The 12,247-nt window shown below is 46.4% G+C and overlaps 1 protein-coding gene across 1 annotated transcript in view; it reads right to left on the bottom strand.

Annotated features, from left to right (window-relative positions):
• Positions 1-1,012: 1,012 nt before the first annotated feature.
• Positions 1,013-12,247, bottom strand: part of SEC13 (SEC13 homolog, nuclear pore and COPII coat complex component) — a 35,069-nt gene continuing 23,834 nt past the window's right edge. Inside the window, 2 exon segments of the mRNA XM_039231386.1 lie at positions 1,013-1,465; positions 11,902-12,048. Coding sequence (XP_039087317.1) covers positions 1,352-1,465; positions 11,902-12,048 — 261 coding nt within the window. The 3' untranslated portion in view covers positions 1,013-1,351.

Here is a 12,247-nt window from a genome sequence, read left to right as displayed (position 1 = left end):
GTTGCCTTCTTGGGTCTTTTCTCATCGGAATAAAAGGACAGAAGCACAGTTCTCAGTGTTCTCCAAAGGCCTGGATTGTACAGAATGACGTGGAGGCTGAGGGGCAGAGCTCTGGCCTCTGTACCCCTACTTCAAGCACAGTCAATCCACCTTTCCCCACTTTATACACCATAATCTAATATTTATTTCAAAATAGGGGTTTTGCTGCTGAAAAATGAGCAGGCAATAGAATAGGGGTCCAGGTTTCCTTGTGCATGTGGCCTCCTGCGGTGAGTGGCCTCACCTTTTACAAAGCTAAGTGCGCTCACATAAAGGTCTGCTGTGAGCACCACCCCACATTACAGCTGAGGAGCCCTCACATACCCCCTCCTGAGTTCTGCCTTCGACAGCACCCACTCTGGAGCTGAGCTGGATCAGGACGCAAACACTGGGTTTACCACTTGGCAGTGGACAGCCCTGGGCATCTTACCTTCTGTGCTGATTTCCTCATCGGTAAATGGGGGATATATGCCTATACCAGTCTGTCGTGCTGCTGCGTGGGCAAAGCCCCAGGCTCATACCAGGGTGCGGCAGGTCTCAGTGAATCATAGCTGCCGATGTGGCCACTGATTCACCTGAGGGTCCCAGGGCCTTTGCTAAGAGATGGTATTTGGGTCAGGGTTGACCAGAACCAGAACCGTGGTCTCCAGCGCTGACAGGGTCCTTAATATGCATGAAGTGGACTCCTTCTGGGCCAGTCTCTTAATTGTGAGTATTTGGTTAATACTGCCCTGCACCTGCACGGCCTGTTATGGGTCACCATCACCGGAGCCCCCGTCACCATACTCTGTACGATGCCTCCTGTGTGACTGGAACCACTTATACAGATACCAGCTTTGTGTTGTGATGGTTGGGGTGGGGGTGGGGGGGTGGTCAGCCAGGCCTACAGGGACCAGGGTCTTGGCTAATGTTCTAGTACACTGACCAACACGAGTGAACGTGAACTTATGGAGGGCCTGGGGTAATGCAGGAAGAATTATAAGCAATATGAATTTATTTATCTATTTTGGAAACAAAACCCCCCAAATAATGCCTGACACCCAAAAGGTACATAAAAATGGACAAAAATATTTTAAAATAATAGATTTGAAGAGCATTGGTAGCTTTTCCTCATAACGTGAATGCTTTCAGCAGGACAGTAAATTACAAACCATATCAAATCATGTTAAGGCAGATGATCTGTCTGGTGCATTTGTAACTCCTCCTGGGGAAGGAATGTTGGTGGAGCCATTCCTCCCGCGGTTTGGTCAGCTGGTCCAGGAAAGGCCAGTCCTGGAGTCAGCAGGTGGGGAGCTGGGCCTCGCCGGTCTTGTCACTGCTCGTTCTGCTGGCCCTCTGTGACGGAAGTGGACACAGAACCTTGGCCCTTGTTGACATCACTGATGCACACCCACTGCCCGTCGACAGACTCCTTCCACAGGGTCACCTGCAAGCCAGTGTACACGGCGCGTTAGAGGTCCGCACCCTTCCCTCTGCTTCCCGGGTTCCCGCAGGGGCCAGGACTCCCGGCTGGCGAGCAAACAAAACCCTACGCCCGTTAAGAAAGAAGGGGAGAGTGACCTCTGCAAGGCGGTGACAGAGGGTATTCCTGACTCAGCTCCCCCCACAGGAATGAGGCTGAAGCAGCCCCCTGCTCGACCGCAGAGACCAAGTCACGGTACCGGAAGGCTGGCTGGAAGGCTACGTGCTGGCTGCACGGCTCCCCGCCCAGGCTGGCTCAGCACCGCGTCCACCTGTGTGTGTCCAGAGGAAAAGGAGCACAGGGGTGACATCCAGTCACCGGCACTGTGAGTTGTCTGGGGGGAGCTCTGGGCTCTGCAGGCACATCTGTGGGCATCTGATTGTGACGAAGTGGGGTTCTTAAGTGGTCAACACAGGAGGAGAGGCAGGAACGGCCCAAGTGCCCTCTTCCTCCAAGTCCGTCTATGCCAACGGCTTGAATAAATCCCTGGTCCCAAGTGAGACAGAATCAGCGGCCCGGGTGCTGGGAGGGCTTCCGACACCGGCACTGCGTTCCTGGTGGCAGAGCCCAGGCAGGATCTCTGCTCCTCTCCGGCGCCGCGCTGGGGGCCCGGGCTGCCCTAGGGAATGCTGTACCATGCGGTCCTGCGCGCCCTTGAACCTGGGCGGCCCCCAGCCAGCCCCACCTGCTGTAGAGCACGGCCCCCAGGCCCATCTGACGGGAAGGGCTCTGACGCCGACAAGTTGCAGGACACTCTCTGGCAGAGAGCTGGTGGCCCCAGAGCAAAAGCCAGTGGCCTTATTTCACGGAGAAACCTGGGAACAGATTGGCTTGAGTCAGGGCCACACAAGAAGTACGGGTGGCCCTCGGCGGCTTCTGCCACTGTGCAGGGGCGGGACAAGCACTTGGTGCCTGAGCAGAGCACGCGGGAAGCTCTTTAGTCCATCCCACGGCCCTAGAACAGCGCCTGGCTTCCTGTCGACAGAGCGAAACCCGGGCCTCACCGCACCAGGACGGTCCGTGTACTCCTGGGCCTCACTAATTTGGGCTCCACACAAGCTGACCCTGCTCTGGCAGGAAGCTAATTCACAGACCCACTAGTGTCGAGAGCCCAGTCCTGACTCCAGGAAGCCTAACCAGAGCATCCAGGCCCCAGCGAAGCCCACTAGCTTGCAGGCAACTAAGGGTCAGCAGTCCTACCTGCTGCTCTCAGCCAGGGGACCACCCTCTATCCTCAGCAGGAGTGACCAGAAACCCAACTAGCTGACCGGTGAAACTGCCGGCCACAGCGAGCCTGCAAAGTTCAGAAGAGACCACTTACTCAAAGGCACCGATACCAACGGGAGGATCACAGAAAACCAGGTAAACGTGACAGCACCAAAGGAAACTAGTTAACGCTCTATAAGGGACTCGAAAGACATGATCTATGCACTGCCAAGAGGCCCAAAATAGGCTGAATTCAAACAGGGCTACAAAAGACATGTCATAATTGTCAAAAGTCAAAGAATTTTTAAAGTAGCTAGAGAGGGTAAAAAAAAAAGTTACATATAAGGAAACTGCCCCGTAAGAGCGTGAGCAGATTTCTAATAGAAGCTTTTCAGGCCAGAAGAAACACACTCAAAGGGGACAACCTGTTAACCAAGAATACTATACCAGGCACAAGGGTCCTTCAGCAACGGACAGACTTTCTTGGACAAGCAAAAGCCCAGGGAACTCATGACCATATCTCTGCCTCACAAGAAATGCTAAAGGGAGTTCTTTGAGTAGAAATAAAAGGATCCTCATTAACACCGTACAAGGCAGCCCAAAAGTTACTGGTAACGATAGTTAAAGTTGGATTCTGTAATATGGTGGTATTAGTATATAATTCACTTACAACTCTAGTGTAGAAGTTAACGTAGTAATAAATAACCATAACTACACTAACCTGTTATCAGTTACACATTACAAAATATGTCAACTGTAACATAAATAACCTAAAATGTAAGAGGGAGAAGTAAAAGTGTAAAGATTAGGAATTCTATTGAAGTTAAGATGTTATTTTAAAATAGGTGTTTTGGGGCGCCTGGGTGGCTCAGTTGGTTAAGTGTCCGACTTCAGCTCAGGTCATGATCTCACAGCTTGTGGGTTCGAGCCCCACATTGGGCTTTGTGCTGACAGCTCAGAGTCTGCTTCAGATTCTGTCTCCCCCTCTCTCAAAAACTAATGGACTAAAATAGGGTGTTTTAAAATGTTTTACGTAAGCCTTACAGACCCAAGGGAAAAACCTGTGATAATATCAGACCAATGAACATGACAAAGAAATTAAAGCATACTGATACTATAAAACCTCAAAACACACACACAAAAAGAACAAGAAGGAACAATGTATCAAGAAAACCACCAGAAAATAAAATGGCAATTGTGTAAGGCCTTATTAATAATTACTTCAAATTTAAATGGTTTAAACTCTCCAGTTGAGACAACACATGGCTGAATAAAAAAATCCAAGATCCCACACTATGCTTCCTACAAGAGATTCACTTTAGCCTTAAAGACAGAGACTGACAAGGGATGTAAAGAGATACTTCAAGCAAATGGCAACAACAAAGAAAGCAGGGGTAGCTATACTTATATCAAAGTAAAAACAGTAAAGAGAGGGGAGCCTGGGTGGCTCAGTCGGTTGAGCATCCAACCTCAGCTTGGGTCATGATCTCACGGTTCACGGATTCAAGCCCCGCACTGGGCTCTGTGCTGACAGCTCGGAGCCTGGTACTGATTCTGTGTCTCTCTCTGCCCCTCCTGAGCCACTTGTGCTCTGTCTCAAAAGTAAAGAAAATGTTAAAAAATAGTATAGAGAGACAGAGGGATCTACACATCAAGAAGATGTAACAATTATAAATCAAAAAGTAACAGAACTAAATAAAGAGTAACACAAAAATTGTTGGGGACTTTAATATTTTCAACAATGGAGAGATCATCCAGACAGATAAGGATAGACCAAATGGGCCTAACATGTACATAACCTTCTGACAGCAGAACATACTGTAACTGCACACAAAACAAGTCTTAGCAAATTAAAAAAAAACCCTGATATCAAATCAAGCATCTCCTCTAACCACAATGGTATGAATATAGCAAGAAATCAATAGCAAGAGGAAATTGAGAAATTCGCAAATACACGCAAATTAAACACTCTCTTGAACAACCAATGGACTAAAGAAGAAATGAAAGCAAACACAATATACCAAAACTTACAGGATGCAGGCAAAAGCAGTTCTTAAAAGGCAGTCACAGAAATAAAAATGCCTACATTAAGAAACAAGATCTATCCCAAATAGATAACCTACCTCTATGCCATAAGAAATTAGAAAAGAACATGGGGCACCTGGGTGGCTCAGTAGGTTGAGCCTCTGATTGTGGCTTGGGTCATGATCTCACTGTTCGTGGGTTCAAGCCCCGCGTCAGGCTCTGTGCTAACAGCTAGCTCAGAGCCTGGAGCCTGCTTCAGATTCTGTATCTCCCTCTCTCTCTGACCTTCCCTTGCTCACGCTGTCTCTCTCTCAGAAATAAATAAAAACATTAAAAAAAAAAAAAAAAAGAACAAACTTCGCCCAAAGCTAGCAGAGGAAAGAAATAGTATTAGAGCAGAAATTAATGAGAGAAGAGGAAAACAATAGAAAAGATTAACCAAAGAAAAAAGAGGACCCAAAACAAAATTATAAATGAGAAAGGAGATTATTACAACTGATAATCACTGAAATACAAAGAAAAATAAGAAACTACTATGAAAGAACTGTATGTCAACAAAGTGAACAGCCTAGAAAAAATGAACAAATCCTTAGAAACATTACCAAGACTGAATCAGGAAGAAACAAAATCTGAATAAAACATTTTACTTTTATAAAAATTAAAACCTTTTCTGAAATAGAAAATCTAAACAGTAAGGAGAGAGAATAATGATTGAAAAATCTCCTTGTATAATAAAGCCCAGGGCCAGATGGCTTCCCTGGTGAATTTAACCTAACATGTAAGGAATGACTACCAATCCTCAAAATCTTCTCTCCACCCCTCCTCCCCCAAAAAGGAGGAAATACACCCACACACTCATTTTACAAGGCCAACAATTACCCTTATACCAAAGCCAGAAAAGGCTACTACCAGCAAATAAAACTCTGGACAAATAACCCTGATGAATATAGATGCAAACTGAGTTTGGCAGTTCATTAAAAAGATCATTCACCACCATCAAGCAGGATTCGTATGTGGAATGCAAGGATGATTCAACATATGCAAATCAGCCAGTGTGATCTGTTTGTGATTAATGCTTAACAGGTCAGGTATAGAAGGAACATACCTCAATCATAAAGGTCATGTGATAAGGTCATGTGATAAGCCCAAGCTAACAGAATACCCAACAGTGAAAGGCCAAAAGCTCTTCCTTGAAAATCCGCCCTAAGAAAAGGGTGCCTTTTTCAGTACAGTCCTTGCCTGAGCACTCAGCACTGGAAAGGAAAACTAAAATTGTCTCTATTTGCAGATGACAAGATGTTGTTTCCAGAAAATCTTAAAGGTTTCATCAAAAAACTTACATCTAAACAATGAATTCTTTAAAGGTGCAGGTTACAAATTAACATAAATCAGTAGTGTTTCTATACACTAAGAATGAATTATCTGAAAAAGAAATAAACCAATCCTTATAATAACAAAAACAAGAAAATGCTCATGAACTTACCCAAGGAGGCCAAAGATGGCTACTCTGAAAACTACAGGACAGTGATGAAAGAAGCTGAGAATACAAGTAAATGGAAACGCATCTTGTTCAGAGATTAGAAGAATGAACATTGCTAAACTTTCAGTACTACCAAAAGCCATCTATAGATTCAATGCATTTCCGATCAAGATTCCAAAGGGATTTTTTTTTTGGACAGGAGTAGGAAAAAGAGTCCTAAGATGTAAATGGAACCGCCAAAGACACTGAATGGCCAAAGCACTCCTGAGAAAGAAGAACAAAGTGGAAGGAATCTTCCTTTTTTAATTTCAAGCTATAAAGCTATAGTAATGGCATTAAAACAAACAGATGGTACTGTATGCTAGTACGAACAGGTCAGATGACAAAGAGGTCAATGGAATCAAAAGCCCAGAAATAAACCCAAGCATATATGTTTAGTATTCAGCAAGGGAGCCAAGAATACTCTAACTGGAGAAAAGATTGTCTCTTTCTTTAATAAACGGTGCTGGGTAATCTGGATTTTAACAAGTAAAAGAATAAAATTAGACCCTTATCTTACACCACTGAAAAAATTAACTTGAAATGAATTAAACACTTAAATATAAGATCTGAAACCACTGAAATTCCTAGAAAAAAAATGTAAGAAAACAAGCTCTTTGGGTGCCTGGGTGGCTCAATTGCTTAAGTGTCTGATTCCGGATTTCAGCTCAGATCATGATTCTCATGGTTCGTGCCTGCTTGGGATTCTCTCTCCTTCTCTGTCCCTTCCCCACTCACACATGTGTACTCCCTCTCTCTCAAAATAAACTTTAAAAAATAAAAGAAAGAAAAACTCTTTGACATGGCCTTGGCAATGATTTTTTGGATGTGACATCTAAACCAAAAGTAACAAAATAAAAAATAAGTTAGTGGAACTGCATTAAACTAACAGGTTTCCGTACAGCAAAACAATCAACAAAGTAAAAAGACAACTTTACAAAATGGGAAAAAATATTTGCAAATCATAGAGATAAGGAACTAATATTCAAAATATCCAGGGATGGCAAACCATGAGAGACTCTTGAATGCTGACAAAAACTGAGGACTGATGGATGTGGGGGGGAGGGGGGGATGGGCATGGAGGAGGACACTTATGGGGATGAGCACTGAGTGTTATGTGGAAACTAATTTGACAATAAACTATTTGTAAAAAAAAAATAATAAAAAAATAAAAATAAAAGTTAAAAAAAAACCAAAAAACAAAAAACAAAATATCCAGGGATGCCTGGGTGGCTCAGTGGGTCAAGCATCTTTTTTGTAGATTTATGTTTTATTTGAGAAACTGAGCATATGTGCATGTGCACGCACATGAGTGGAAAAGGGGCAGAGAGAGGGGCAAAGAGAGAATTCCAAGCAGGCTCTGCACGGTCAGCCCAGAGCCTGACATGGGGCTTGAACTCACCAACTGTGAGATCATGGCCTGAGCCAAAATCAAGAGTCAGAGGCTTAACTGACTGAGCCACCCAGGTGCCCCAATTAAGCATCCAACTTGACTCTTGATCTCAGCTCAGGTCTTGATCTCAGGGTCATGAGTTCAAGCCCCACCTTGGCCGCACTGCTCACTAACCCTAACCGGCTGGGTGTGAAGCCTGTTTATGCACAAACAAAACCCCCCCAAACTACAAAATATCCACAGAAGACTAAAACTCAATACCAGAAAGCCAAGAAATACAATTAAAAGATGGGCAAAAGACCTGAATAGAACAGTTCTCCAAAAAAGCTACAGGAAAGGCCAACAGCCTGACAAAAAGGTGATCGGCAGCACTATCCCTGGGGAAGTGAGTGTCACAACCACGGGAGGATAGCACCTCACTGTGCTAGAACGGCCATCATGGAAAAGACAAGGACACCAGTCCTGGCGTGGACGTGGAGAAGAGGGAGTTCTTGGGCATTACTGGTGAGACCGCGAACAGGTACAGCCACTACAGGAAACGGTATGGAGTATCCTCCACAAAATTAAAAATAGAACTCCTGTATGATCCAGCAGTTCAACATCTGGGTGTCTAATCTGAAGAAAACGAAAACATTTTCTTGAAAAGTATCTGCACCCCCATTTCAAAGCAGCATTATTTACAACAGCTGAGATATGGAAACAGCCCAAGTGTCTACTGACAGACAAATGGATAAAGAAGTTCTATACAATGGATTATTCAGCCATAAAAAATTAAGGAAGTCCTGCCATTTGCGACGATGGGGGTGGACTTTGAGGGCATTATGCTAAGTGAAACAAGACAGAGAAAGACAAATACTGTATGATCTCCCTGATATGTGCAATCTATAAACCAACAACATCCATAAAAACCCCAAAACCAGTCAAAGAGGAAGAGATCAGATCTGCGGTTACCAGAGCTGGGGGTGGAAGGTCAAGAGGAACACACGTGCAGTTATGAGGCGCAGAGACCCCAGGGGTGTCAGGACCAGCATGGGGACCACAGCTCACAATGCAGCGTGGTCTATGTGAAATGGTGACCAGATCCTGAGAGTTCTCGTGAGGAAAAGCTTTTCTTTTTTTGCTTTCTCTTTTTATTAGATCTATATGAAACAATGGACACTAGCTAAATGTACTGTGGTAATCACTTCACAGTATACACAAGTCCAACCATGTTATGATGATGTATGTCAGTTCTCACTCACTGAAATGGGAAAAAGAACACCTTAAAAATAAAAACAGCTGACAGGTGGCAGTGCTTTAACGTGAAATATCAGTAACAGCACTGATACTAATAACCACCTGGGTGGCTCGGTAGGTTAAGTGTCTGACTCCTGGTTTCAGCTCAGGTCATGAGCTCATGGGTCGGTGAGATCGGGCCCCGTACTGGGCTGTGAGACCAGAGCTGGCTTGGGATTTTCTCTGTCCCTCTCCTGCTCCCACTCTCTCTCAAAATAAACAAATATTAAAATAAATAACAATGTATGGGTGGCCTGGGTGGCTCAGTCATTTGAGCATTGGACTTTAGCTCAGGTCATAATCTCATGGTTCATGAGTTTGAGCCCTGCATCGGGCTCTGTGCTGACAGCTCAGAGCCTGGAGCTGCTTCAGATTCTGTGTCTCCCTCTCTCTCTGACCTTCCCCTGTTCCCCTACTGTCTCTCAAAAATAAACATTAAAAAAAAAAACCCAAAACAAGAAAACAAACACTGCTGCTGTTTTAAGCAAGGGACCGCAGGTTCTGAGAGAGGATGGAGGGGAAGAGAGCCGTGCTCTCAAAGTGTTCGCTCTAGGCCGGGCGTCCACTGTGACTGGGGAGCTTGTGAAAACTGCAAGTTCTGGGGTCTCTGTCCAGACCCACTGATTCAGAAGCCCTGGGCGTGGGCCTGGTAATCCACATTTTAACAAGTTAAATACTAAAATCTGAGAAGTGTGCTAGAGGAAGACAACAGACGTGTAAGTATGTTATTTCAACACAGATGTAAACAGTGGAATAAACAGCTAAGCACTGAAAAGCTTTGTTTCTGGAGAATGAACATTTGACTGCATTAAAAAATAATCATAACCTAATAAAAACTACTTCAAGCTACGTACGTGTCTGGTAAAAAATAGTAACAGTTTTAAGAATTTCTGCTTTAGCGGCGCCAGGATGGCTCAGTCACTTAAGCGTCTGACTTCAGCTCCGATCAGTGATCTCACGGTTTGAGATCTGAGCCCTGCATTGGGCTCTGCCGATGGTTCGAAGCTTGGAGCTGCTTCAGATTCTGTGTCTCCCTCTCTCTCCTGTCACTACCCTGCTCATACTCTGTCTCTCTCTCCCTCAAAAATGAACTTTAAAATATTTTTTTAAAAAAAAATAATAAAAAAAAATTCCTGCTTTAGAGACAGACTATTTACTACACATGCACGGTGCAGAATGCTCTAGGCTGAAAACTAAGTGCTGTACGGAAGGGATGCTATGCAGAGAGCAACTGGGTTGAGCTCTTTGCAGCAAACAGGGTGATAATGAAGAGTAAGACACATCAAAGAGTAACGGCGCAGACCCCAAGTGTGGCGTGTGCACGCACCACTGTGGGGCTCCTCACACAAGTCAGGGAGACCCGGGGCCTGGTCCTGCCTCTGGCACTTGCCAGGAATAAGGAGGGTTAGATTAGTTGTCTTTGAAGATCTTTCCAGCTCTCAAATTCTATGGCTTTGAGGAGAGGCCTGCTAGATCTTTCTGGGACTACTGTACATGAAAGGGACCCCAGGCTGGATAAAAACTACCCGCAGGGAACCTCAAAGATAAACACACACGCGCACACACGCACACACGCGCACACACACACACTTTTTTTAAGAGAGCACAGGTACGTGAGCAGGTGAGGGGCAGAGAGAGAGGGAGAGAGAGAATCCCAAGCAGGACCCACACCATCAGCACGGAGCCTGATGTGGGCTTGATCCCACCAACCGTGAGATCGTGACCTGAACGGAAACCAAGAGTGGGATGCACACCGAGACACTCGGGCGCCCCTCAAAGAGCCACTGCTGGTGCGCCCACGTGCACAGCGTGACTGACACCCGCCGAAGCAGGAGGCGCCCCGCACCCACCGACGTATGCGTGCCTACCGCGTGGTAGGACGCAGCGTCATTCAGCCTTCACAGGGAAGGGGACTGACACGCGGCACAACAAACACGAGGGCGCTACGGGAAGTGGAAGGAGCCAGTCGCAGACACACAAGCCCTGCGTGGTTCTACCTGGGGGCCCGCAAAGCAGGCAGAGGCACAGGCAGGAGGTAGGGCGGTGCTGGCCGGGGCCGAGGGCGGGGGTGGGAGGGAGTCAGTGCTCAGCGGGGTCGGAGTTTCAGCTGGGAGCATTTCAACAGCCCGAGAGAGGCGGGGTGATGATGGTGGCACACTGACGTCGATGTCCTCGAAACCACTGAACTGTACACTTAACACTGGGTCAGCTGGGTAAACTTTGTATGTACTTTGCCAGGATTAAGACAACACGCGCCCCTAGAAAGGAAGAAGCAACGGGCCACGGCCACCTCCCCGGCTGAGCCCTCCTCACGGGCAGAGGGTCCACGCGTAACTTTATAGGGCAGGGTTCAGTGCAGCCGTCATGCTGCTATACTGCCCTGAGCTACTCTTTGTTTTACTGGTTTCCGGTCGCTACTTTGTCTCCGCGTCCCTTCCCTTATACAGCTCGTAGCCCGGCCAGGGAGAGTATATGGTGGGGGGTAAGAATACTCATGAATTATACTGAGTTTTAGAAGTATGTCTCTTAGGTTTTTGACAGAAACCCTCCTATCTTTTTGCTTTTGTTTATGAGTTGTTGCTTTTTTAATCTATTTACTTTTTGGGCCATGCTAATTAATGTCACTATGATGGCAAATTGGTCAAATGATTAGGGTGGTGGACTGTCAGGGCAGTGGCTGGGGAGTTAACCTGGGCCTGATTACTGGCTCTGCCACCTAACTGCTTTGTGACCCCTGTGCAAGTCAAACACCTGTCAGCTTCTTTCACATTAGTAAAAAGGGGACAAACCTCCTTTGTGGGGGGGGGGGGTAGTGCAGGGGATTGAAAAATTTAATGATGTAATGAAGAGACATACTCAAAACACATGCTCATTAATGCTCCTTCTAAGCCCGTCATTCCATGGGGAATGCACCTGTGCTTTCCAGTGAGCCTGGGAAAGGCAAACAGGGCCCACCCACCATGTCACGGAAATGGGGTGTACCTTATTGTCTCCGCCCGAGACAGCCAGGATGTTGGCCGTGATGGACCAGCTCACGTGCCACACAACGTCATTGAACTTGTGCAGCAGTCTGGGTGACCACGTGTTGCTTGAGACTTCGTCACAGGTCCAGATGAACACGCGACCATCCTAGGAAAAGAGGCTCTAGTCAGGGAGGGAGGGCAATCTGGAGCCACGCTGGACTTTGGCAGGAAGGGGGTGGGGGACTCAGCACACAGCGCAGCCAAGGCCCTGCTGGGAGTGCACCGCTGTGATGGCCCACGTCCAGCCCAGCAGCCTTGCCTTTACCCCTTCACCGCAGGGAGCACGTTTCACATCCGTCGACTCC

The sequence above is a fragment of the Hyaena hyaena genome, unplaced genomic scaffold (genome assembly GCF_003009895.1).
Source record: "Hyaena hyaena isolate Hyena2069 unplaced genomic scaffold, ASM300989v1 scaffold_56, whole genome shotgun sequence".
Lineage (NCBI taxonomy): Eukaryota > Metazoa > Chordata > Mammalia > Carnivora > Hyaenidae > Hyaena > Hyaena hyaena.
The sequence above is the reverse complement of the archived record's forward strand: the minus strand, read 5'-3'. Positions and strand labels throughout refer to the sequence as shown.